At 44.1% G+C, this 25,213-nt stretch overlaps 1 protein-coding gene across 1 annotated transcript in view; it reads left to right on the plus strand.

The window, feature by feature from the left end:
• PDLIM7 (PDZ and LIM domain 7) overlaps positions 1 to 23,842 on the plus strand; it is a 58,662-nt gene extending 34,820 nt beyond the window's left edge. Inside the window, exons 4-8 of the mRNA XM_085886667.1 lie at positions 825 to 870; positions 2,386 to 2,408; positions 2,750 to 2,895; positions 12,530 to 12,566; positions 23,025 to 23,842. Of these exons, the coding sequence (XP_085742793.1) occupies positions 825 to 870; positions 2,386 to 2,408; positions 2,750 to 2,895; positions 12,530 to 12,566; positions 23,025 to 23,121 (349 nt within the window). The 3' untranslated portion in view covers positions 23,122 to 23,842. The remainder of the gene's footprint in view (positions 1 to 824; positions 871 to 2,385; positions 2,409 to 2,749; positions 2,896 to 12,529; positions 12,567 to 23,024) is intronic.
• The last annotated feature ends 1,371 nt before the right edge of the window (positions 23,843 to 25,213 follow it).

The following is a 25,213-nucleotide window of genomic DNA, read 5'->3' on the forward strand; positions in this document are numbered from 1 at the left end:
TGTGATAAACATGGACGATGGTTTATAATGTGTGTGATAAACATGAATGATGGTTTATAATGTGTGTGATAAACATGGATGATGGTTTATAATGTGTGATAAACATGGATGATAGTTATAATGTGTGTGATAAACATGGATGATGGTTTATAATGTGTATGATAAACATGAATGATGGTTTATAATGTGTGTGATAAACATGGATCATGGTTTATAATGTATGATAAACATGGATGAAGGTTTATAATGTGTATGATAAATATGAATGATGGTTTATAATGTATGATAAACATGGATGAAGGTTTATAATGTGTATGATAAACATGGATGATGGTTTATAATGTGTATGATAAACATGAATGATGGTTTATAATGTGTGTGATAAACATGGATCATGGTTTATAATGTATGATAAACATGGATGAAGGTTTATAATGTGTATGATAAATATGAATGATGGTTTATAATGTGTATGATAAACATGGATGATGGTTTATAATGTGTATGATAAACATGGATGATGGTTTATAATGTGTATGATAAACATGAATGATGGTTTATAATGTATGATAAACATGGATGAAGGTTTATAATGTGTATGATAAACATGGATGAAGGTTCATAATGTGTATGATAAATATGGATGATAGTTTATAATGTTTTCCTGTGTTATAATGGTGGTGATGATTAAAAACACACACACACACACCTTGTTTGTTGATGTTGAATAAATCCAATGCACTCATCGTTCTGATGTATTTATCAGAGCTTGTTTTTACAGTATTGTGAATATAATTCTATATCGTTTGTTTCTCTCTCCATAGTCCTGATCATCATTTTATAACCCCAGCCACACTCCCCAAGCCAAAGGTGGGAACGAGGAATGTGCATTCTGGGTGGGTGTCCGGAGGGTGAGGAGGGGAAGGCGCTTGAGAGAAGAAAGTGAGGGAGTTAATGACTTAGTTATATGTGGATGGGTGTTTGTGATAATTTGGGCAGGTTTGATGTGCTGCATGATCAGAACAAATTGGAGGGGGGGGTGGGGGAGGGATCAAGGCTCACATGGATGGAAGTGAGAAGGAGGAGGATGAGGTTGAGGAAGAGTATTTTGGTGCTGAGAAAGAATTGGGGGAGGAGAGAGGAAGGGCTTGCGGTCGGTGAGGAAGAATGGGAGAGGGGTCAATGACGAAGAACAGGAAGAGGGGTCGGTGAGGTAGAATGGGAGAGGGTTCAATGAGGAAGAAAAGGAAGAGGTGTCGGTGAGGAAGAATTGGAGCGGGTTCGGTGAGGAAGAATTGGAGCGGGGTCGGTGAGGAAGAATTGGAGCGGGTTCGGTGAGGAAGAATTGGAGCGGGGTCGGTGAGGAAGAATTGGAGCGGGGTCGGTGAGGAAGAATTGGAGCAGGGTCGGTGAGGAAGAATTGGAGCGGGGTCGGCGAGGAAGAATTGGAGCGGGGTCGGTGAGGAAGAATTGGAGCGGGGTCGGTGAGGAAGAATTGGAGCAGGGTCGGTGAGGAAGAATTGGAGCGGGGTCGGCGAGGAAGAATTGGAGCGGGGTCGGTGAGGAAGAATTGGAGCAGGGTCGGTGAGGAAGAATTGGAGCGGGGTCAGGGAGGAAGAATTGGAGCAGGGTCGGTGAGGAAGAATTGGAGCGGGGTCGGTGAGGAAGAATTGGAGCCGGGTCGGTGAGGAAGAATTGGAGCGGGGTCGGGGAGGAAGAATTGGAGCGGGGTCGGTGAGGAAGAATTGGAGCGGGGTCGGTGAGGAAGAATTGGAGCGGGGTCGGTGAGGAAGAATTGGAGCTGGGTCGGTGAGGAAGAATTGGAGCGGGGTCGGGGAGGAAGAATTGGAGCGGGGACGGTGAGGAAGAATTGGAGCGGGGTCGGGGAAGAAGAATTGGAGCGGGGTCGGTGAGGAAGAATTGGAGCGGGGTCGGTGAGGAAGAATTGGAGTGGGGTCGGTGAGGAAGAATTGGAGCCGGGTCGGTGAGGAAGAATTGGAGCGGGGTCGGGGAGGAAGAATTGGAGCGGGGTCGGTGAGGAAGAATTGGAGCAGGGTCGGTGAGGAAGAATTGGAGCGGGGTATTTATCTGTTTTGGGAGAACGTAGGAGTGCTTTGGAGTTGAAGGATGGGTTTGGGGTGGTGAAGGGGAGGGGTTTGGGGTGAGGGGAGGGTTTGGGGATGAAGGATGGGTTTGGGGATGAAGGATAGGTTTGGGGGTGAATGATGGGTTTGGGGTGAGGGGAGGGTTTGTGGATGGAGCAGAGGTTTGGGGTGAGTGCTGAGGGGAGGGTTTGGGGATGGAAGATGGGTTTGGGGGAGGGATTTGGGGTTGGAGAAGCGATCATATGAGTGTAAATACTAAATGATTCTATCTCTTTTGCAGGATTTTTCCCGATATGTGATCCAGTAAGTACCAATTATAAACGGTAATTACTCTTATCACGGAGTTGTAAACTCAAATATCTAATTAAAGAGCTCGAGGAAGGCAGAAGTTGATAATAAACATAAAGGATGTTTCTGCACCCATTTCATCATCATTCCCTCCTCTTCGTCATCCTCCTCTTCACTTCATTTCAGACTGTTCATCCTCACATTTACCCCTAAACATTTAGTATTTATTGTGAGCACAGCTATTCTGACCTTATGTGATGTTCTACATGTTCTATAGTTTTGCCCTATAGTTAATACATCACCCCCCCCCACCTCACACATCTGACATCGACTCCATCACCACCCCCTCCCCTCAGTGGGTCACGAGCCCCTCCCCCACTAGCTCAGACCCCTCCTGGTCGACGTCGGCTGGTTACAGGCACAGAAGACTGGAGACCACACACTGGGACCCGCCAGTCACGTTCCTTCCGGATGCTTGCTGAGCTCACTGGCACACAAACAAGTACGCCTCGTCATCAAAAACCTCTTTGTCCTGTGATGAGTGCTTGCGACGTGTGTTTTTGACATGTGCATCATGTGCATGTGCACAAACCACAGAGCTGCATTTGTGACTGTAGTTTAAGGCCAAATAAAAGAAGTTTATCTGGATTTTTTCTTTAAGGAAGGAGGAGGCCTTTTTTATTTGTTATGTTATGATTGTTAGTTTTTTTCAAAGTGGACGCCGACTTTTAGAACCCGACATATTATTTTTTTATCTCCCCCATCCCCCCCCAACAAAAAAAACATAACATGAGTCATGCAACAGACATGTCAATTTTCTACCCCCAAACAAATATGACGTGGGTCATATCCGTGACACGTCACGTACACACTCGCTAAGCCTATTAAAAATACAATTCACAGTTCCAAACATATCTATATATTACTAAAACTCTCATCTTGTATGTATGTATGTATGTATGTATGTATGTATGTATGTATGAATGTTCCTGAAATACAGCCAAAACGGTACACGATAGCACAAAAATTTTCAGGCCAACTTACTCACCATTCTCCTGCGGCGTGCAGTATCAAGTTTCGTTCAAATTGGGCAACGAAAAAATTATTTAAAAATCAATTCCCGATTCAGTCAGGTACTCTTCGGGAGAATTTGATCAATGCAAACAACCTCAGCTGTATAGTTCGCTGGAGCTATCTTTTTTTTCTTGAAATGATTTTTTTTCATCAACCGCTGCCACAATGGGAACCCAACACGTTCACGGGTCATCTAGTATATAATAAATGTATGGCGAAATATAAAAATAACTACACACTTCCTGTATATTAAAATGATTGGCGATGCCATATTTCTGTATAGATCTACAGAAAACATTTAATACACAAATTTACAGGTGTGGGATGTGGAATCACCGGTGCTCCCTGGTCCATCTCCCCCGAGCGAAATTGAAGAGAACCTCACATAGCGACTGTCGCCCATCAAGAAGTGGTCCCGCATACCACGGCTTCAGGATTCCAAGTTCCGTCCGAATTTGCAAACATATTAAAGCTATCTTCAAAAATGAAGGCTTAAATTATGAAATTTGTTGTGTTCGTGAAATTTGTCCACATTCTACATTGGTCGTGCAATTTGCTAGTTTTAAAACCAGTCGTATTTTGCATCATTTTATCAGAAGTGTGCATTGAATTTCACTGCAGCAGCTGTAATGGAACTTACACACACAGACATGTACACAGATCAATATTGCTCGCATATCGCGCATGGAAACGGAACACGTCAGTGAACGGAAGGCGGCAGTATAGCTCTCAGCGCTGCAGCTTGATAGAACCTATAAAAACTCAATATCGACCTTGGAGAAAATGATCGATTCAATGAGAAGTTAATAAATCTCAAAATCAACATTGGGAAAATGATCGATTCAATGAGAAGTTATAAAATCTCATTGTCGACATTGGGAAAATGATCCATTCAATGAGAAGTTATACAAACTCAATATCGACATTGGGAAAAGGATCGATTCAATGAGAAGTTATAAAAACTCAATATCAACATTGGGAAAATGATCGACTCAATGAGAAGTTATAAAATCTCAATGTCGACATTGGGAAAATGATCGATTCAATGAGAAGTTATAAAATCTCAAAATCAACATTGGGAAAAATGATCGATTCAATGAGAAGTTATAAAATCTCAATGTCGACAATGGGAAAATGATCGATTCAATGAGAAGTTATAAAATCTCAAAATCAACATTGGGAAAATGATGGATTCATTGAGAAGTTATAAAAACTGAATGCCGACATTGGGAAAATAATCGATTCAATGAGAAGTTATAAAAAATCAATATCAACATTGGGGAAATGATCGATTCAATGAGAAGTTATAAAATCTCAATATCAACATTGGGAAAATGATGGATTGAATGAGAAGTTGTAAAATCTCAATGTCGACATTGGGAAAATGATCGATTCAATGAGAAGTTATAAAATCTCAATATCAACATGGGGAAAATGATCGATTCAATGAGAAGTTATAAAATCTCAATGTCGACATTGGGAAAATGATCGATTCAATGAGAAGTTATAAAATCTCAATATCAACATTGGGAAAATGATCGATTCAATGAGAAGTTATAAAATCTCAATGTCGACATTGGGAAAATAATCGATTCAATGAGAAGTTATAAAAACTCAATATCAACATTGGGAAAATGATCTATTCAATGAGAAGTTATTAAAACTCAATATCAACATTGGGAAAATAATCGATTCAATGAGAAGTTATAAAAACTCAATATCAACATTGGGAAAATAATCAATTCAATGAGAAGTTATAAAAACTCAATATCAACATTGGGAAAATAATCGATTCAATGAGAAGTTATAAAATCTCAATATTGACATTAGGAAAATGATTGATTCAATGAAAGTTATAAAAACTCAATATCAACATTGGAAAAATGAACGATTCAATGAGAAGTTATAAAAACTCACTATCAACATTGGGAAAATGATCGATTCAATGAGAAGTTATAAAATCTCAATATTAACATTGGGAAAATGATCAATTCAAGAAGTTATAAAAACTCAATATCGACATTGGGAAAATTATTGATTGAATGGAAGTAATAAAAACTCAATATCAACATTGGGAAAATGATCGATTCAATGAGAAGTTATAAAAACTCAATATCAACATTGGGGAAATGATCGATTCAATGAGAAGTTATAAAAACTCAATATCGACATTGGGAAAAGGATCGATTCAAAGAATTGTTTAAGAGTCGTACATGAAGATATGGATTTTAAGTGGTGCAAACCGCTTCAATGTATGTTATGTCCTCCCTTCCATCCATACATAAAAAATGTAGTAGAAGAACCTTTCAAATCCAGCACGTTTAGTTTGTTTTTAGTTTGTTGTTGTTTCATTTTTATTCTGTTGTTTAGTTTTTTGTGGTATTGTTACCTCAGCCAACGAAGGTGAAGGAGGTTATGTTTTCACCCCTTTCTGTCTATTTCATTGGCTCTTAACCTGGGGGGGGGGGGCGTGAGTAATTTCCAGAGGGAGCATGAGCCCAGAAAAAAGTAGGAATTTCTCAAATTATTTTTGGAATTTTCTTAACAAGTGTTTGCATAATATTGTGATGAACATAAAAAAAAACAAAAGTATCGCCTTTAATAATTTTCGGTTTCTATTCGCTCTGAGGCCGACCATTTTCTGTATTAAAATTAATTTTAATATTTATTTAAATTTAATATTAAAATTTATCTTTTATTTTAATTTTAATGTTAAAATTAATTTTTTTCACAGATTTACAGTGCCCATTTCAAACTAAATCATTCGTAATGAGTGCAAAAAACCCGAAGTATCTTGACGAATATATTCGATTTGGATTTGTGTCCCTCCAAAAGGGTGACACAGATGTACCCCAGTGCGTAATATGCAACAAGACTCTGAGCAATGATGGCATGTGGCCCACACGCTTGGAATGCCACTTGAAGACAATGCATCCTACTCAAGCTGCCAAACCCAAGGCATTCTTTGAAACAAAAAGGCAGTCCTTGAAGCAAGCTAAGATGGACAGCAGTGGAGCATTTCGGCAGCAGACTTCAAAGGTTGTTGAGGCTTCTTATGAGATCGCCATGTTGATTACAAAGAGCAAAAAGAGCCATAACATCGGAGACACTCTCATAAAACCAAGTGTACTGCGTGCAGCAGAGCTCGTTCTGGGGAAGGATAGTGCAAACAAGCTTTCCCAAATCTCTCCATCAAACGATAACGTCAAGGGAAGGATCGATGAAATGTCTCAAGACATCAAAGATCAAGTTCTCGACCAAGTAAGAGCCTCTCCTGTATTTGCCATCCAGTTGGACGAAACGACTGATGTTGCTCAGTGTTCTCAGCTACTGATGCATGCTCGTTTCGTGCCAGGCAATAGTGTAAAAGAGGAAATGCTCTTTTGCCATCCCATGGAAAGTTATATGACAGCAACAGATATTTTTCAAGTGGTATCAAACTTCTTCCAGGAAAATCAACTTTCGTGGGTCTCACTGGTAGGGGTGTGTACTGATGAAGTTCCGGCCATACTTGGTTTGTAATCTGGTTTCATAACAAGCATGAAAGAAAAATGTCCATCTGCTTGAGGTACGCACTGCATCCTTCATCGTGAAGCTTTAGCATTCAGAACTCTACCTGCTGAAATGAGGGATGTCATGAACCTGGCTATCAAGGTCGTCAACTTCATCAAAGCTGGAGCCTTAAACAGTCGTCTCTTCAAACAGCTGTATGTGGATATGGATTCTGAATATCAAGCCTTGCTTTTCCACACAAACGTACAATGGCTTTCGAAGGGAAACGTGCTTGGATGGCTTTAGGAACTACGACAAGAAGTGGCAACATTTCTCGATTCGCAGCAGAAAGCAGATCTCCATGACAAGTTCCAGTCTGAAGGATTTTTGCTATCTCTAGCTGACCTGGTGGACATCTTTGAAGCGCTGAATGCCATCAACCTCAAACTCCAAGGGAAAAACATCAACATGATCATGCACCATGACGTCATTCAAGCCTTCATGGCCAAACTCAACCTCTGGAAATGTCGAATTCAGGATGGAAATACAGTCAGTTTTGCTAACTTGGATTCTGCTCTCATTCACAGTTACCTTGATTCTGAGTTAAAGAAACAAATAATTACTCATCTGACTGAATTGAAAGCAGAATTCATCAGATACTGTACTTTCTGGATATAGATGAGAAGCCCGAAGCCTGGAAATCCATTAGGAACCCATTTCAATGTGAAGTAGCTGATATTTCAGATGAAGTGCATGAGGAGTTTCTTGAGTTAAAGTTCAACTTCTCGGCTGAAGAAGACTTCAAAAAACTGGACCTGGAGACATTCTGCATCACGTACCTTCCTGTTTTCTTTTTGATCTCACATCAAGCTCTTCGGATTCTGACAATGTTTGGATCAACGTATCTTTGTGAAGTTGCATTTTCCACCCTCGTTGCTGTCGAGACCAAGTCCAGAAACAAGCTGAATGTTGAAGGGGACTTGTGTTGTGTTCTATCTGGCATTCGACCACGCATTCAAGATCTGGTATCTAAGAAGCAATGTCAAGTATCTCATTAAATGTTAGCTCATTAAATATGCTGTGTGTATGAATGTTGCTTATACAGAATTTTTGATTCAATAAAAAGACTAAAACCATACATTTTTTTCAGTTTTTTCTTTTAATTCAGGAGGGATTTTTAATCATTTGGTTGAAGATGTGAGGGGGAGGCGGGGAGGCGTGGAGGCAAGAACCAACTACTAGAGGGGGCGTGGTGGTAAAAAGGTTAAGAACCACTGGTCTATTTGTTTGTTTGTTTGTCTGTTTGTGTACAGGATATCTCAAAAAGTTGTGGATGGATCCGGATAAAAATTTTGTGGACAGGTTTGGTGTGTGACCTGGTCTTACTGATTCGAATTAGATTTTGGTGAAGATCCAGATCCGGATCTGACTATTAGAATTTTTTAAGTGATTCCTCACCAATGAGAGATTGGGCCAAAAACGATATATAGCATGATATTTCAAAAATGTTTTGGCCCAGATATGTTCTCGTGGATCAGGCATTATGGGGCGGAGGCATGCGCTCTACCGAGTGCCCTTCTAGTTTTCTTTGCATCAGAACACTAAGGTCACCCCGCCTGTTGGGGAAGGAACCATCACTCACCCACGGGGCTACTTTTTAAGTGGTGCAGATGCTTCACTGCACAGCTTCCTTCGTACACTGGTTTGGATTCCACCCCCTTCCCCACCCCTCAGGATGTTTGACAAAATAACAAATAATAATAAAAAGAAGTTTGGTTGAAAAAAGGAAGCAGGCAGGGACAATCAACTGGTATTTTTTAATTTTTTTAATTTGGCCTCATTATAATTTATAATTATGCTCAGAAGTCAGCAGTGTGCTGCCAAGCATAATGAGAGCGAGCGATCAAAGATTGCAGACCCTTGCCAAGACTTCTTTTGTGTGATTTTATAGTACATTTTTAAAGACGTACTCACATTCTAATTGTGTTATACATACTTTAAAGATGTATATGCATTCTAATTGTGCATACTTTATCGACGTACAGGACTCGCATTATCATTGTACATTATAGATGTACTCCCACTTTCTAATTGTACATTCTTTGTAAATGTCCTCACATTCTACTTATACATTCTTTATAGATGTACTCACGTTCTAATTATCCCATACATACACTATACACACATACATACAAGGGAGTCCCCTCTTGCAGCCTTGCTAGCCATAATTATGGATGGGCAACCAGGTCTGTGCAGCATTTTTATACATGACCCTAAGCATGCTGGGATGTTATTTACTTAATTAACACAAGGGCCACACTTATGTGGAAGCCATTGCTTGGTGTCCCTCATTTACCCAGGTGTTTCAAATTTTTTTGTGCACTACCTGTACATAGATATCAAGTGAATCGGTTGAAAATTGACGATTTATTTGACCTTGACCATTGACTTTTCGACCTGTTAAACTCAAAAACAATGGGCTTCCACCTTGTCACTACTTCCACTAGGTGGTGAAGTTTTGTGAAGATCGGAGTAAAAATGTGACCTGAAGGCAATTGACATACAGGCAAACAGAATAACAGACCAGACCAACCAGAAACTTTGATTTCGCAAGTAACAAATGAACAAACAAGAACTATGTCGTGCGCGATACTTGTGAAATTCCTGAAACAAGTTTGACCATAAAAATGATTGGTGGTTGAATTTGTGATTTGATATGCAAATCCTCTTCAAATTTCAAGTAAATCGAATGAAAATTGACTATTTTAGAAGTTCCACTTGAGTTGTTGACCTTTTGATCTTTATACCTCAAAAAACCAAGGAGAACATGGAGAATAAGACATAAAATGTCATAGCCACCGTGGTTTTAGTAATTTTGCTCTATGGAGTTAAAGGGCTAGACCATATTTACAAGATTTATGTGTAGGCACAACTGACTTGAGTGGTCATTTGACATGGAAGATTGCGAACGATTACGTTATTCGGTCATGAATATTAATTATCTCAGTCAGGTCGGTATATTTTGTGAGATAGTTGGTCACGTGACATGTTTGATGTTTTCCATTGGGAATACAAATTTCACACAGAAGCGATTCAACGTTCATATTCAATGGAGACATACTGAATTACACAAACAGTATAACATTTTTAAAAAGCACCTAATGCTGAAACCCAAATCTGGTAGCATTCCAACTGGTGGGTCTGGAGAGAAAGGTTTTTAAAGAAATTTACACGATTTTCCCCAAAATTGGCGAAGTCACCCATTTTGACACGCTTCTGGTTCTGTGATCGGCATGACTTGCACAATTTAACATCCCTACCCTGTTCTAATGTTGTAACTAAAATTAAGTAGCATTCTGACTGGTAGGACTGGAAAAGAAGATTTTAGAAGGAATTTGCACGACCGCCATTTTGACACACTTACGGTCAAGTGATCGGCATGCCCTGCCCAATTTAACATCATGATCCTGTCCTCATGTTGTAACCCAAATTTGGTAGCATTCTGACTGGTTGATCAGGAGAAGAATTTGGAAGGAATTTGCGGGACCGCCATTTTGACACACTTCTGATCACGTGATCAGCATGGCCTCCACAATTTAACATCAGGACCGTGTCCTAATGTTGTAACCCAAATTTGGTATTATTCTGACTGGTGGGTCTGGAGGAAGATCTTTGAAGAAATTTACTAAGTCGAACATTTTGACCTACTTAAAGTCATGTGACCGAAACGACATTTACAATTCCTGTTACCAGTCAGGAGAGGAACACTGCTGCAAAATTTCAGCCAGCTTGACCCAGCCGTTTGGCCAGAAAAGTTGAAATAGCAGACGGATGGACAGATTGTGCAAGATGACGATACCTTATCTGGAATTTAAATTTCAGATAAGCTGAAAACTCATGTCAGAACAACACAGATGTAGAGTAATCCTAACAGCATATCTGCAGAAATTTCAACATCCCAGTTCCACAAAACTCATGAAAACATGAACCAAAAGCAATCATTGAAAACAAGGACATTACGCTCATGTACGACCTGCCTATCCCATCGAGCGTGAACATAGAAAATAAAGCCCTGCAACTGGACATAGTAATCAGATACAAAAAGGAAAAGAAGGCATTGCTAATTGAGATTTTGGTACCCAGTGATTTTCCATACGAATAAATGTCAGTCTGTGTGTCTCCTCCATAACTCCCAAACAATGAAACCTAACAGCCTGACGCTTTACATGCATACGAAGGAAACTCCAAGGAAGTGCATGAATGAAAATTGGGTGTTTGGGTTAATTAAAACACCCCTTTTTTGAAGATAATTAACGGCCTTATTTGATTATCCTTTAGCACCGCATCATCCTTGCTCAGCCCCGTCAGCTTGCTCGGGTCTTAAATCGCCATTTTGTTCGGCCCATTCAAACTTGCCTTGATTTGGAAACACTATCTACTCTCATGGCCTAATTAAAGTATATAATAGAAATATTACATCTGATTTGAGAATCGGATCTCATGGACTCAACAAGTGTTGAAATCTGGAGTGAAATCTGAAAATTTTAATAAATTATCAACTGATAAATTTACCGGATCACAGGGCCCCACTGGTAAATTTGCCGGATCGCAGGGGCCCCACTGGTAAATTTACAGGATCACAGGGGCCCCACTAGTAAATTTACAGGATCACAGGGCCCCACTGGTAAATTTGCCAGATCGCAGGGGCCCCACTGGTAAATTTACCAGATCACAGGGGCCCCACTGGTAAATTTACAGGATCACAGGGGCCCCACTGGTAAATTTACAGGATCACAGGGACCCCACTGGTAAATTTACCGGATCACAGGGGCCCCACTGGTAAATTTACCGGATCACAGGGGCCCCACTGGTAAATTTACCGGAGCACAGGGGCCCCACTGGTAAATTTACCGGATCACAGGAGTCCCACTGGTAAATTTACAGGGTCACAGGGGCCCCACTAGTAAATTTACAGGATCACAGGGGCCCCACTGGTAAATTTACCAGATCACAGGGGCCCCACTGGTAAATTTACCGGATCACAGGGCCCCACTGGTAAATTTGCCAGATCGCAGGGGCCCCACTGGTAAATTTACCGGATCACAGGGGCCCCACTGGTAAATTTACCAGATCACAGGGGCCCCACTGGTAAATTTACCGGATCACAGGGCCCCACTGGTAAATTTGCCAGATCACAGGGGCCCCACTGGTAAATTTACCGGATCGCAGGGGCCCCACTGGTAAATTTACAGGATCACAGGGGCCCCACTGGTAAATTTACCGGATCACAGGGGCCCCACTGGTAAATTTACCGGATCACAGGGGCCCCACTGGTGCACGACTGCATTTTGCATGGCGCCTCAAAATAACTCACACTCGTAATAACTTTTTGTGACGTAATAACGTCACAAAATAACTCGTGTGTGTTTGCCGTGTGAGTTCGTACGTATTGATGTTTGTGTTTCCCACCCTTGGAACGTTGATCCGATTTGTATTCCGTTTATTCACCGAAATATGTAAATAATTTTGTTTCTTTCTCCATCATACCTTTTTTACCCTTTGTTTTCCAGTGAATGAGGAGGATTCTGAAGCAGTAAAGAAGGCGAGGTAATATCATGCTGTACGTGTGTGGCACGGTGTGTTTTGCTGTACGTGTGTGGCACAGTGTGTTTTGCTGTACATGTGTGACACGGTGTGTTTTGCTGTACGTGTGTAGCACGGTGTGTTTTGCTGTACATGTGTGGCACAGTGTGTTTTGCTGTACGTGGGTGGCACGGTGTGTTTTGCTGTACGTGTGTGGCACAGTGTGTTTTGTTGTTCGTGTGTGGCACGGTGTGTTTTGCTGTACGTGTGTGGCACAGTGTGTTTTGCTGTACGTGTGTGACACAGTGTGTTTTGCTGTGCGTGTGTGGCACAGTGTGTTTTGCTGTACGTGTGTGGCACAGTGTGTTTTGCTGTACGTGTGTGGCACAGTGTGTTTTGCTGTACATGTGTGACACAGTGTGTTTTGCTGTACGTGTGTGGCACAGTGTGTTTTGCTGTACGTGTGTGGCACAGTGTGTTTTGCTGTACGTGTGTGGCACAGTGTGTTTTGCTGTACATGTGTGACACAGTGTGTTTTGCTGTACGTGTGTGGCACAGTGTGTTTTGCTGTACGTGTGTGGCACAGTGTGTTTTGCTGTGCGTGTGTGGCACAGTGTTTTGCTGTACGTGTGTGGCACAGTGTGTTTTGCTGTACGTGTGTAGCACGGTGTGTTTTGCTGTACATGTGTGGCACAGTGTGTTTTGCTGTACGTGGGTGGCACGGTGTGTTTTGCTGTACGTGTGTGGCACAGTGTGTTTTGCTGTGCGTGTGTGGCACAGTGTGTTTTGCTGTGCGTGTGTGGCACAGTGTGTTTTGCTGTACGTGTGTGGAACAGTGTGTTTTGTTGTTCGTGTGTGGCACAGTGTGTTTTGCTGTTCGTGTGTGGCACAGTGTGTTTTGCTGTACGTGTGTGGCACAGTGTGTTTTGCTGTACGTGTGTGGCACAGTGTGTTTTGCTGTACATGTGTGGAACAGTGTGTTTTGTTGTTCGTGTGTGGCACAGTGTGTTTTGCTGTTCGTGTGTGGCACGGTGTGGTTTGCTGTACGTGTGTGGCACGGTGTGTTTTGCTGTACGTGTGTGGAACGGTGTATTTTGCTGTGCGTGTGTGGCACAGTGTGTTTTGCTGTACGTTTGTGGCACAGTGTGTTTTGCTGTACGTTTGTGGAACAGTGTGTTTTGCTGTACGTGTGTGGCACAGTGTGTTTTGTTGTTCGTGTGTGGCACAGTCTGTTTTGTTGTTCGTGTGTGGCACAGTGTGTTTTGCTGTACGTGTGTGGCACAGTGTGTTTTGCTGTGCGTGTGTGGCACAGTGTGTTTTGCTGTGCGTGTGTGGCACAGTGTGTTTTGCTGTGCGTGTGTGGCACAGTGTGTTTTGCTGTACGTTTGTGGCACAGTGTGTTTTGCTGTTCGTGTGTGGCACAGTGTGTTTTGTTGTTCGTGTGTGGCACAGTGTGTTTTGCTGTACGTGTGTGGCACAGTGTGTTTTGCTGTACGTGTGTGGCACAGTGTGTTTTGCTGTACGTGTGTGGCACAGTGTGTTTTGTTGTTCGTGTGTGGCACAGTGTGTTTTGCTGTACGTGTGTGGCACAGTGTTTTGTTGTTTGTGTGTGGCACAGTGTGTTTTACTGTACATGTGTGGAACAGTGTGTTTTGCTGTACGTGTGTGGCACAGTGTGTTTTGCTGTGCGTGTGTGGCACAGTGTGTTTTGCTGTATGTGTGTGGCACAGTGTGTTTTGCTGTACGTGTGTGGCACAGTGTGTTTTGCTGTACGTGTGTGGCACAGTGTGTTTTGCTGTACGTGTGTGGCACAGTGTGTTTTGCTTTTCGTGTGTGGCACAGTGTGTTTTGCTGTACGTGTGTGGCACAGTGTGTTTTGTTGTTCGTGTGTGGCACAGTGTGTTTTGCTGTACGTGTGTGGCACAGTGTGTTTTGCTGTGCGTGTGTGGCACAGTGTGTTTTGCTGTGCGTGTGTGGCACAGTGTGTTTTGCTGTACGTTTGTGGCACAGTGTGTTTTGCTGTTCGTGTGTGGCACAGTGTGTTTTGTTGTTCGTGTGTGGCACAGTGTGTTTTGCTTTTCGTGTGTGGCACAGTGTGTTTTGCTGTACGTGTGTGGCACAGTGTGTTTTGCTGTACGTGTGTGGCACAGTGTGTTTTGCTGTACGTGTGTGGCACAGTGTGTTTTGTTGTTCGTGTGTGGCACAGTGTGTTTTGCTGTTCGTGTGTGGCACAGTGTGTTTTGCTGTACGTGTGTGGCAGAGTGTGTTTTGCTGTTTGTGTGTGGCACAGTGTGTTTTGCTGTACGTGTGTGGCACAGTGTGTTTTGTTGTTCGTGTGTGGCACAGTGTGTTTTGCTGTTCGTGTGTGGCACAGTGTGTTTTGCTGCTTGTGTGTGGCACAGTGTGTTTTGTTGTTCGTGTGTGGCACAGTGTGTTTTGCTGTGCGTGTGTGGCACAGTGTGTTTTTCTGTACGTGTGTGGCACGGTGTGTTTTGCTGTACGTGTGTGGCACGGTGTGTTTTGCTGTACATGTGTGGCACGGTGTGTTTTGCTGTACATGTGTGGCACGGTGTGTTTTGCTGTACGTGTGTGGCACGGTGTGTTTTGCTGTACGTTTGTGGCACAGTGTGTTTTGCTGTACATGTGTGGCACAGTGTGTTTTGCTGTACATGTGTGGCACAGTGTGTTTTGCTGTACGTTTGTGGCACAGTGTGTTTTGCTGTACATGTGTGGCACAGTGTGTTTTGCTGTACATGTGTGGCACAGTGTGTTTTGCTGTACATGTGTGGCACAGTGTGTTTTGCTGTACATGTGTGGCACAGTGTGTTTTGCTGTACATGTGTGGCACAGTGTGTTTTGCTGTACGTGTGTGGCACGGTGTGTTTTGCTGTACGTTTGTGGCACAGTGTGTTTTGCTGTACATGTGTGGCACAGTGTGTTTTGCTGTACGTTTGTGGCACAGTGTGTTTTGCTGTACATGTGTGGCACAGTGTGTTTTGCTGTACATGTGTGGCACAGTGTGTTTTGCTGTACGTGTGTGGCACGGTGTGTTTTGCTGTACGTGTGTGGCACAGTGTGTTTTGCTGTACGTGTGTGGCACGGTGTGGTTTGCTGTACGTGTGTGGCACAGTGTGTTTTGCTGTGCGTGTGTGGCACAGTGTGTTTTGCTGTACGTTTGTGGCAGAGTGTGTTTTGCTGTACGTTTGTGGAACAGTGTGTTTTGCTGTACGTGTGTGGCACAGTGTGTTTTGTTGTTCGTGTGTGGCACAGTGTGTTTTGTTGTTCGTGTGTGGCACAGTGTGTTTTGCTGTACGTGTGTGGCACAGTGTGTTTTGCTGTACGTGTGTGGCACAGTGTGTTTTGCTGTGCGTGTGTTGCACAGTGTGTTTTGCTGTACGTGTGTGGCACAGTGTGTTTTGCTGTACGTGTGTGGCACAGTGTGTTTTGCTGTACGTGTGTGGCACAGTGTGTTTTGCTGTGCGTGTGGCACAGTGTGTTTTGCTGTACGTGTGTGGCACAGTGTGTTTTGCTGTACATGTGTGGCACAGTGTTTTGCTGTACATGTGTGGCACAGTGTGTTTTGCTGTACATGTGTGGCACAGTGTGTTTTGCTGTACGTGTGTGGCACGGTGTGTTTTGCTGTACGTTTGTGGCACAGTGTGTTTTGCTGTACATGTGTGGGACAGTGTGTTTTGCTGTACGTGTGTGGCACGGTGTGTTTTGCTGTACGTTTGTGGCACAGTGTGTTTTGCTGTACATGTGTGGCACAGTGTGTTTTGCTGTACGTGTGTGGCACAGTGTGTTTTGCTGTACGTGTGTGGCACAGTGTGTTTTGCTGTACATGTGTGGCACAGTGTGTTTTGCTGTACATGTGTGGCACAGTGTGTTTTGCTGTACGTGTGTGGCACGGTGTGTTTTGCTGTACGTGTGTGGCACAGTGTGTTTTGCTGTACGTGTGTGGCACGGTGTGGTTTGCTGTACGTGTGTGGCACAGTGTGTTTTGCTGTGCGTGTGTGGCACAGTGTGTTTTGCTGTACGTTTGTGGCAGAGTGTGTTTTGCTGTACGTTTGTGGAACAGTGTGTTTTGCTGTACGTGTGTGGCACAGTGTGTTTTGTTGTTCGTGTGTGGCACAGTGTGTTTTGTTGTTCGTGTGTGGCACAGTGTGTTTTGCTGTACGTGTGTGGCACAGTGTGTTTTGCTGTACGTGTGTGGCACAGTGTGTTTTGCTGTACGTGTGTGGCACAGTGTGTTTTGCTGTGCGTGTGTTGCACAGTGTGTTTTGCTGTACGTGTGTGGCACAGTGTGTTTTGCTGTACGTGTGTGGCACAGTGTGTTTTGCTGTACGTGTGGCACAGTGTGTTTTGCTGTACGTGTGTGGCACAGTGTGTTTTGCTGTACGTGTGGCACAGTGTGTTTTGCTGTACGTGTGTGGCACAGTGTGTTTTGCTGTACATGTGTGGTACAGTGTGTTTTGTTGTTCGTGTGTGGCACAGTGTGTTTTGCTGTACGTTTGTGGCAGAGTGTGTTTTGCTGTACGTTTGTGGAACAGTGTGTTTTGCTGTACGTGTGTGGCACAGTGTGTTTTGTTGTTCGTGTGTGGCACAGTGTGTTTTGTTGTTCGTGTGTGGCACAGTGTGTTTTGCTGTACGTGTGTGGCACAGTGTGTTTTGCTGTACGTGTGTGGCACAGTGTGTTTTGCTGTGCGTGTGTTGCACAGTGTGTTTTGCTGTACATGTGTGGCACAGTGTGTTTTGCTGTACGTGTGTGGCACGGTGTGTTTTGCTGTACGTTTGTGGCACAGTGTGTTTTGCTGTACGTGTGTGGCACAGTGTGTTTTGCTGTACATGTGTGGCACAGTGTGTTTTGCTGTACATGTGTGGCACAGTGTGTTTTGCTGTACGTGTGTGGCACGGTGTGTTTTGCTGTACGTGTGTGGCACAGTGTGTTTTGCTGTACGTGTGTGGCACAGTGTGTTTTGCTGTACGTGTGTGGCACAGTGTGTTTTGCTGTACGTGTGTGACACAGTGTGTTTTGCTGTACGTGTGTGGCACGGTGTGGTTTGCTGTACGTGTGTGGCACAGTGTGTTTTGCTGTACGTGTGTGGGACAGTGTGTTTTGCTGTACGTGTGTGGCACAGTGTGTTTTGCTGTGCGTGTGTGGCACAGTGTGTTTTGCTGTACGTTTGTGGCAGAGTGTGTTTTGCTGTACGTTTGTGGAACGGTGTGTTTTGCTGTACGTGTGTGGCACAGTGTGTTTTGTTGTTCGTGTGTGGCACAGTGTGTTTTGTTGTTCGTGTGTGGCACAGTGTGTTTTGCTGTACGTGTGTGGCACAGTGTGTTTTGCTGTGCGTGTGTTGCACAGTGTGTTTTGCTGTACGTGTGTGGCACAGTGTGTTTTGCTGTACGTGTGTGTCACAGTGTGTTTTGCTGTACGTGAGGCACAGTGTTTTGCTGTACGTGTGTGGCACAGTGTGTTTTGCTGTACGTGTGTGGCACAGTGTGTTTTGTTGTTCGTGTGTGGCACAGTCTCTTTTGCTGTACGTGTGTGGCACAGTGTGTTTTGTTGTTCGTGTGTGGCACAGTGTGTTTTGCTGTACGTGTGTGGCACAGTGTGTTTTGCTGTACGTGTGTGGCACAGTGTGTTTTGCTGTACGTGTGTGGCACAGTGTGTTTTGCTGTGCGTGTGTGGCACAGTGTGTTTTGCTGTGCGTGTGTGGCACAGTGTGTTTTGCTGTACGTTTGTGGCACTGTGTGTTTTGCTGTTCGTGTGTGGCACAGTGTGTTTTGTTGTTCGTGTGTGGCACAGTATGTTTTGCTGTACGTGTGTGGCACAGTGTGTTTTGCTGTACGTGTGTGGCACAGTGTGTTTTGCTGTACGTGTGTGGCACAGTGTGTTTTGTTGTTCGTGTGTGGCACAGTGTGTTTTGCTGTACGTGTGTGGCACAGTGTGTTTTGCTGTACGTGTGTGGCACAGTGTGTTTTGCTGTACGTGTGTGGCACAGTGTGTTTTGCTGTGCGTGTGTTGCACAGTGTGTTTTGCTGTACGTGTGTGGCACAGTGTGTTTTGCTGTACGTGTGTGGCACAGTGTGTTTTGCTGTACGTGTGGCACAGTGTGTTTTGCTGTACGTGTGTGGCACAGTGTGTTTTGCTGTACGTGTGTGGCACAGTGTGTTTTGCTGTACATGTGTGGCACAGTGTGTTTTGCTGTACATGTGTGGCACAGTGTGTTTTGCTGTACATGTGTGGCACAGTGTGTTTTGCTGTACGTGTGTGGCACGGTGTGTTTTGCTGTACGTTTGTGGCACAGTGTGTTTTGCTGTACGTGTGTGGCACAGTGTGTTTTGCTGTACATGTGTGGCACAGTGTGTTTTGCTGTACATGTGTGGCACAGTGTGTTTTGCTGTACGTGTGTGGCACGGTGTGTTTTGCTGTACGTGTGTGGCACAGTGTGTTTTGCTGTACGTGTGTGGCACAGTGTGTTTTGCTGTACGTGTGTGGCACAGTGTGTTTTGCTGTACGTGTGTGGCACAGTGTGTTTTGCTGTACGTGTGTGACACAGTGTGTTTTGCTGTACGTGTGTGGCACGGTGTGGTTTGCTGTACGTGTGTGGCACAGTGTGTTTTGCTGTACGTGTGTGGGACAGTGTGTTTTGCTGTACGTGTGTGGCACAGTGTGTTTTGCTGTGCGTGTGTGGCACAGTGTGTTTTGCTGTACGTTTGTGGCAGAGTGTGTTTTGCTGTACGTTTGTGGAACGGTGTGTTTTGCTGTATGTGTGTGGCACAGTGTGTTTTGTTGTTCGTGTGTGGCACAGTGTGTTTTGTTGTTCGTGTGTGGCACAGTGTGTTTTGCTGTACGTGTGTGGCACAGTGTGTTTTGCTGTGCGTGTGTTGCACAGTGTGTTTTGCTGTACGTGTGTGGCACAGTGTGTTTTGCTGTACGTGTGTGGCACAGTGTGTTTTGCTGTACGTGAGGCACAGTGTTTTGCTGTACGTGTGTGGCACAGTGTGTTTTGCTGTACGTGTGTGGCACAGTGTGTTTTGTTGTTCGTGTGTGGCACAGTCTCTTTTGCTGTACGTGTGTGGCACAGTGTGTTTTGTTGTTCGTGTGTGGCACAGTGTGTTTTGCTGTACGTGTGTGGCACAGTGTGTTTTGCTGTACGTGTGTGGCACAGTGTGTTTTGCTGTACGTGTGTGGCACAGTGTGTTTTGCTGTGCGTGTGTGGCACAGTGTGTTTTGCTGTGCGTGTGTGGCACAGTGTGTTTTGCTGTACGTTTGTGGCACTGTGTGTTTTGCTGTTCGTGTGTGGCACAGTATGTTTTGCTGTACGTGTGTGGCACAGTGTGTTTTGCTGTACGTGTGTGGCACAGTGTGTTTTGCTGTACGTGTGTGGCACAGTGTGTTTTGTTGTTCGTGTGTGGCACAGTCTGTTTTGTTGTTCGTGTGTGGCACAGTGTGTTTTGCTGTACGTGTGTTCAGTGACCTGTAAAAGTGTTCACCCCCGACCAATAACACCACATTTAAATGAGTTATGAATGATGTGGAAACAATTTCTTTAAATGAACTTTTTTAGGAATAACCGAAGGGATCAAACTAAACACGGTTATAGTTGAAGGACGTTACAAGTCAGGAATAGCTGTAGAAAACTTGTACAAATCAAAATTCACCGGTTATAAAAGTATTCAGCTCCTTCGGGGGTGAGTACCTGGTGGAAGCACCGATTGCAGCAATGATTGTTCCGAGTCTCTTTTGGGTCGGTCTCTACCAGCTTCACACAGTGAGACGGTGAAATGTTTGTCCATCGTTCACGTGAAAATTGCTCGAGTTCTGCCAAGTTTTATGGGGATCGTCGATGGACTGCGGTCAAGTCTCGCCATAAATGTTTAATCGGGTTCATGTCAGGACTTTCACTGGGACACTCGAGAACATTTATTTTCTTCTTATTCAGCTACTCCCGTGTGGCTTTATCTTTGTGCTTCGGATCGTTGTTATGCTGAAATGTGAATCTCCTACCTCGTTTAAGATTCATGGCTGACTCAAACAGGTTTTCATTGAGGATTCTCTTGTACTTTGCACCATCCGCGGTCCCTTCTATCCCGACAAGCTTACTTGTCCCTGCTGATGAAAAGGAGCCCCATAACATGATGCTGCCACCACAGTGGAGATGGTGTTGACTGGGTGATGTGCAGTGTTAGTAATGCTTTGAATTTAGACTACAAAGTTCAATTTTTGTCCCGTTTCACTAAAAAACGTTTCTCCACGTGCCTGCAGTATCATCAAGATGCTTTTCCTCAAATTCCATATGAGCTTTTAGAATCATTTTTTTTAAGTAATGGCTTCTGTCTTACCACCTATCTATGGAGGCCAGCTTTGTGAATGGAACGGGATATTTTTAATTAATGAACACTGACCCCAATCTTGGAAATAGACCCTTGCAGATCTTTCAAGGTCATTGTTCGATTCACAGTGACATCCCAAACCAGTTTCCTGCTCGCCCGGCTGCTGTGTTTGGACGGACCACCTGATCTGGGTCGAGTCTGGGTGGTATGATACGTCTTCCACTTCTTCATGATGGATTACACCAACTCAAAAGGATAATGAGTGATTTTGAAATCTTCTTATAACCCTCTCCTGAATGGTGCTTCTCCACCACTTTATGTCTGACTTCTTTGGAAAACTCCTTGTTCTTCATGGTTGCCTTGTTGGTTGACCAAGTGAGTTGTACATTGAAACTACTTAGATAAGTAGGGGAGCTTAATGTTTAAGTTAAACCACTGATCACATACAGGTGAAAGAAAACGTCAGACATAAAGTCTCGACGTCTCCACTGTCAGGGTTTAACAACCCTGGCCCATTGTCCTCCCCACCCCGACGCACTCCACCGCGTATCAGGTGTTGACCACCATGGCACAGAAGCGATCAACTGAAGCTCCAGACCACCGGAGTGGATGTAGCAGTGTGGGACCATGAACCATCCCAATATTGGTTCACTTGTCCCCTGCGACGAACGCTGACGCAGCACCCAGATCCAGTCCATCGGATCTGCACAATTGGCATGGCAGGCAAGACCATCTGCCCGGAAGAGTGTGGGGCACGGTGCTCACTGAAATTGCCGGGCCAGCGGCGTCTAGCATGCAATGACCCAGCGGTTAACAACGCATGGCTTGGCTAACCCAGGTAAGGTGTCTGAGGTTGCCGATGAAATGCCCGTCGTTAACTCCCATAGACTCCCCTGAGAGGGCCATGCCGCACGCAGTGAGTCGCAAGCACCGTGGAGATATTCTGGGGGAGAGGAGTAGGACCCGTGTCAATGAGGCACCCCCTTCTGATACAAAGTGGTAGTACCACATGTCTTATAGGAGGGACCCGTCCCTACGAGCCCATCCGTACCATGGAGCATTACTGCATGCAAGAGACTGGTCCATAGGAGGCTGTCCACCGCTTGAGACACACCATGACTCGTGGTCAGTTTCAGCCAGTCTGAGGCCGCCACAAGCATTCTGGGTCTGAAGCCGCCACGAGCACGATTGGTATTTAACAGAAATTAGGAAAATGACCAAATACTAGGGTCCGAAAAATGAGGTCTTGAGGATTTGGAAAATGAGGTCAAGAGGACTTGTAAGTTGAAAAAAGCTGAAATTGTACCAGCGATAGTTGGAGCTACAGGAATGATCAAGAAAACCCTTACTGAGTACTTAAGAACCATTCCGGGGAACATCACCACAAACAATCTACAATTGGAGGCTGTCAGAGGTTCAGTGAAGATTCTGAAAAGACTCTTGGAACGGAAGCCAAGAGAACGAAGTTTCACAATTTGGTTCATGAATCACGATCCTTCACCAAAAAAAATAGGAGATGGAGATAGTGAGTTCTGGGAGAACTCCCTCCCACCTCCTGTAACCCACAAATAGAGATAACCACCAACAGGTGAAACCTATTACACTTGTTTTGTAACCGTTCAAACAAATAATTTGCTCCTGAAGTGATTTAGGGTTAATTAGAGAAAGGGTTTGAATACTTATTCAACTGAGAATCATCTGATTCTCTCTGTTAATCCAACTTATTCACATTTTATCTGAATTTTAAAGTTTTATCACTTTGGAGTAGTTTGTGAAGCCTCTATATATGAAGTTTGATTTGAAAGAATCATGAAATGAGCTTAGGTGGTATCAAAATGTGAAACCTTTGTTGGGGGGGGGGGGGGGTGAATACTTTTTCAAGCCACTGTAGTACATGCATGTACTGCTGTGGAACTGGGGTGCAGTGGTAAGGTGGGTGTGGTGTGTGTGGCTGCTGTGGCTGAATGTAAATCTGCACACTCTTCATTTTGAACATGAGGCCCAACTGGGCCATTGTTGACGTCTCCATGTGAACGTAGCAATACAGTGAAAGTATGAGAACATGTATTTGTGTAAATTGTAGAAAAGTTTGAATCGTGAGTTTTGATGATAATGATTGTTCATTTGTGTTGTGTTTCTTATCAGGGAGCGATTTTATGCTGAGATGAGCAGTCCCCGTTATGCGGCTCTGAGGGACAGGCACCACCAGTACTCTGCACACTCGCTGCACGTGGAGAGCTAGGAGGGAGAGGCTGAGGGGGGAGGGTGTAGCAATAACTCCAGGGTGGAGCATGAAAGTTGGTCAAGGGTGGGGGAAGATGAGTCAGTGTGGAAGGAGGGAGGAGGGGAGGGGTAGGAATCCTCTTGGGGAGGAAGGTGTGAGTTTGGTGGGGTGGGAGGAATCCGAACCCTCGATGGGAGGAAGGGTAGTTGAGGGGTGGGGGAGAAAGGTGTGAGTTAGTTTGGGGTAGGGGGGAATACTGTTGGTGAGATAGGTATGAGTTAGTGGGTAGAAGGGAATCCTCAATGTGAGGAAGATTAGTTTAGGGGGTTTGAACACCATTGGGGAGGAAGATTAGTTTGGGGGATCCTCCAGGGGAAGAATGTGGGAGTTAGCGAGTGGAGGAGATCCTCGAGGGGAGGAAGATGTGAGTTGAGGAGGAAGGAGGGGACAGAGAGCTTGGTTCAATATATTACACAATATTGTCAACTCAGATGTCAGTAGTTAGGATAGTTGACTTTAATAACTTTGCAGAAGCATAGCTTGACCAACCTTTCCTCTTGTGTGTAACCCTGTAGATGGCCCACCAAGTGTCCTTTGGATGTTGATGGCTGTGCATGTGTAAACGTTACAAATCCATGAAGAATTACTCTCGCTTTTTGCTTCTCATTTACGTGTGTCAGATTGAGAGCTTCCTTTTTGAAATGGAATGAAAAGAAATAAACAGTACAGTCATTCCACACGTTTACTTTCCATACCATGATGTTGTTGAAGTAACTGCATCGGAATGACAAAACCACTGAGCTGCAGAGAATGAAACGCTTCCACTTTGGATGTAGTCGTGCCGAGGCCAAGAGAAAGTAGAAAGAGCCATCAGACACTACAGACCCTTGCCAGCACTTTATTTGCATGGTATGAGACTTTCTCGAGGTACTCGATTGAAAAAAGATAACGTGTAAAAATTGTGGTCAAACAAATGGACAAACAGACCCAAATGCAATACCCTGAACTCTCCTCTGGCAAGGATAATAAGGTGTGCTTCTTTTTTCATATACAGCACTCGGCTGCGGAGTAGTATCATTGGCTGAAAGCGTGGCCGTGCCACTGGTGCAGTGGCTCCTGTGGATGAGGGCAGGAATTTGTAATTTGTTCATGGTGTCAGTGATAGCTCACCGACTCTTTGCGAAGGACACAGTGGGATCTTTAATGTCCACCAACTAATGCCAGCAGATGGGATTCCTGTTGAACTTCTATCCGAGGGAAGAATGACCCTGCCTGTGAAACACCACGTTGACAGTTTATAGCTGGGTCTGGATTTGAACCCAGGCAAGACAACTTGGAGTGAGCTTGCGCACCTCTTGGCTATTCTTGCCGTGATGTGGCGATTCATTGCTTTGTAACAACTGAAACATTTTTTACTCATTGTAGTCATCTCATTTATTTTGCCTTCCTAACTCCAGTATCGAACTGCGGTATTGCCATCAAAGCTTGAACAACGAGTGCCAAGTGGCTTCACCAAGCACTCCAAGAAATGGCTGAAGAAATTTAAACACGAAATGTTTAATTATTTTATATGTATCTATCTATGCCAAAGTGACGGGTTGCATAATGAAAGAAGATCGTACAAAAAGGAGAAACGTGGTGTAAAATAAAATTAAACATTTTCAGCGACCCAGCCACCACCCGAAGCACCGCAGTACAATGCGGAGCCAACGCGGGGCCAACGTGGGTGAGTAGCCTGGACCTTTGTTCAAGTCTATCGATATACAGAATTCAATGACAGTGTGAATATTGTCGAGCACTTGCCAAGTGGCTTAAGCATTCCAACGATATGGTTGATAAGGACCGGTTAGCTTGGCAAGCGATTAGCGATCGCCGATCCGTCATATTAAACACCTCCTGGAAACGCCCAAAATAACATATATGTCCGAATTTGACAAATGAACACTTTTCTAGGAGTCGGAACTGCTGCTAAGTTCAATTCTGGAGCTTACATTTTGTAATTCTGCTTAGTTTAAGAGATTCTTGAAGTTATGGCATGTGCGGAAATGAAATAAAGCCACAAATGTTAGTGTCTGGGCGTTTATAAGCATTGCAATTTATCCAGCGATTC

This window comes from Eptatretus burgeri, chromosome 6 (assembly GCF_056783735.1).
Source record: "Eptatretus burgeri isolate ZD-2024b chromosome 6, Ebu_testis_v1, whole genome shotgun sequence".
In the NCBI taxonomy this organism is placed as follows: domain Eukaryota; kingdom Metazoa; phylum Chordata; class Myxini; order Myxiniformes; family Myxinidae; genus Eptatretus; species Eptatretus burgeri.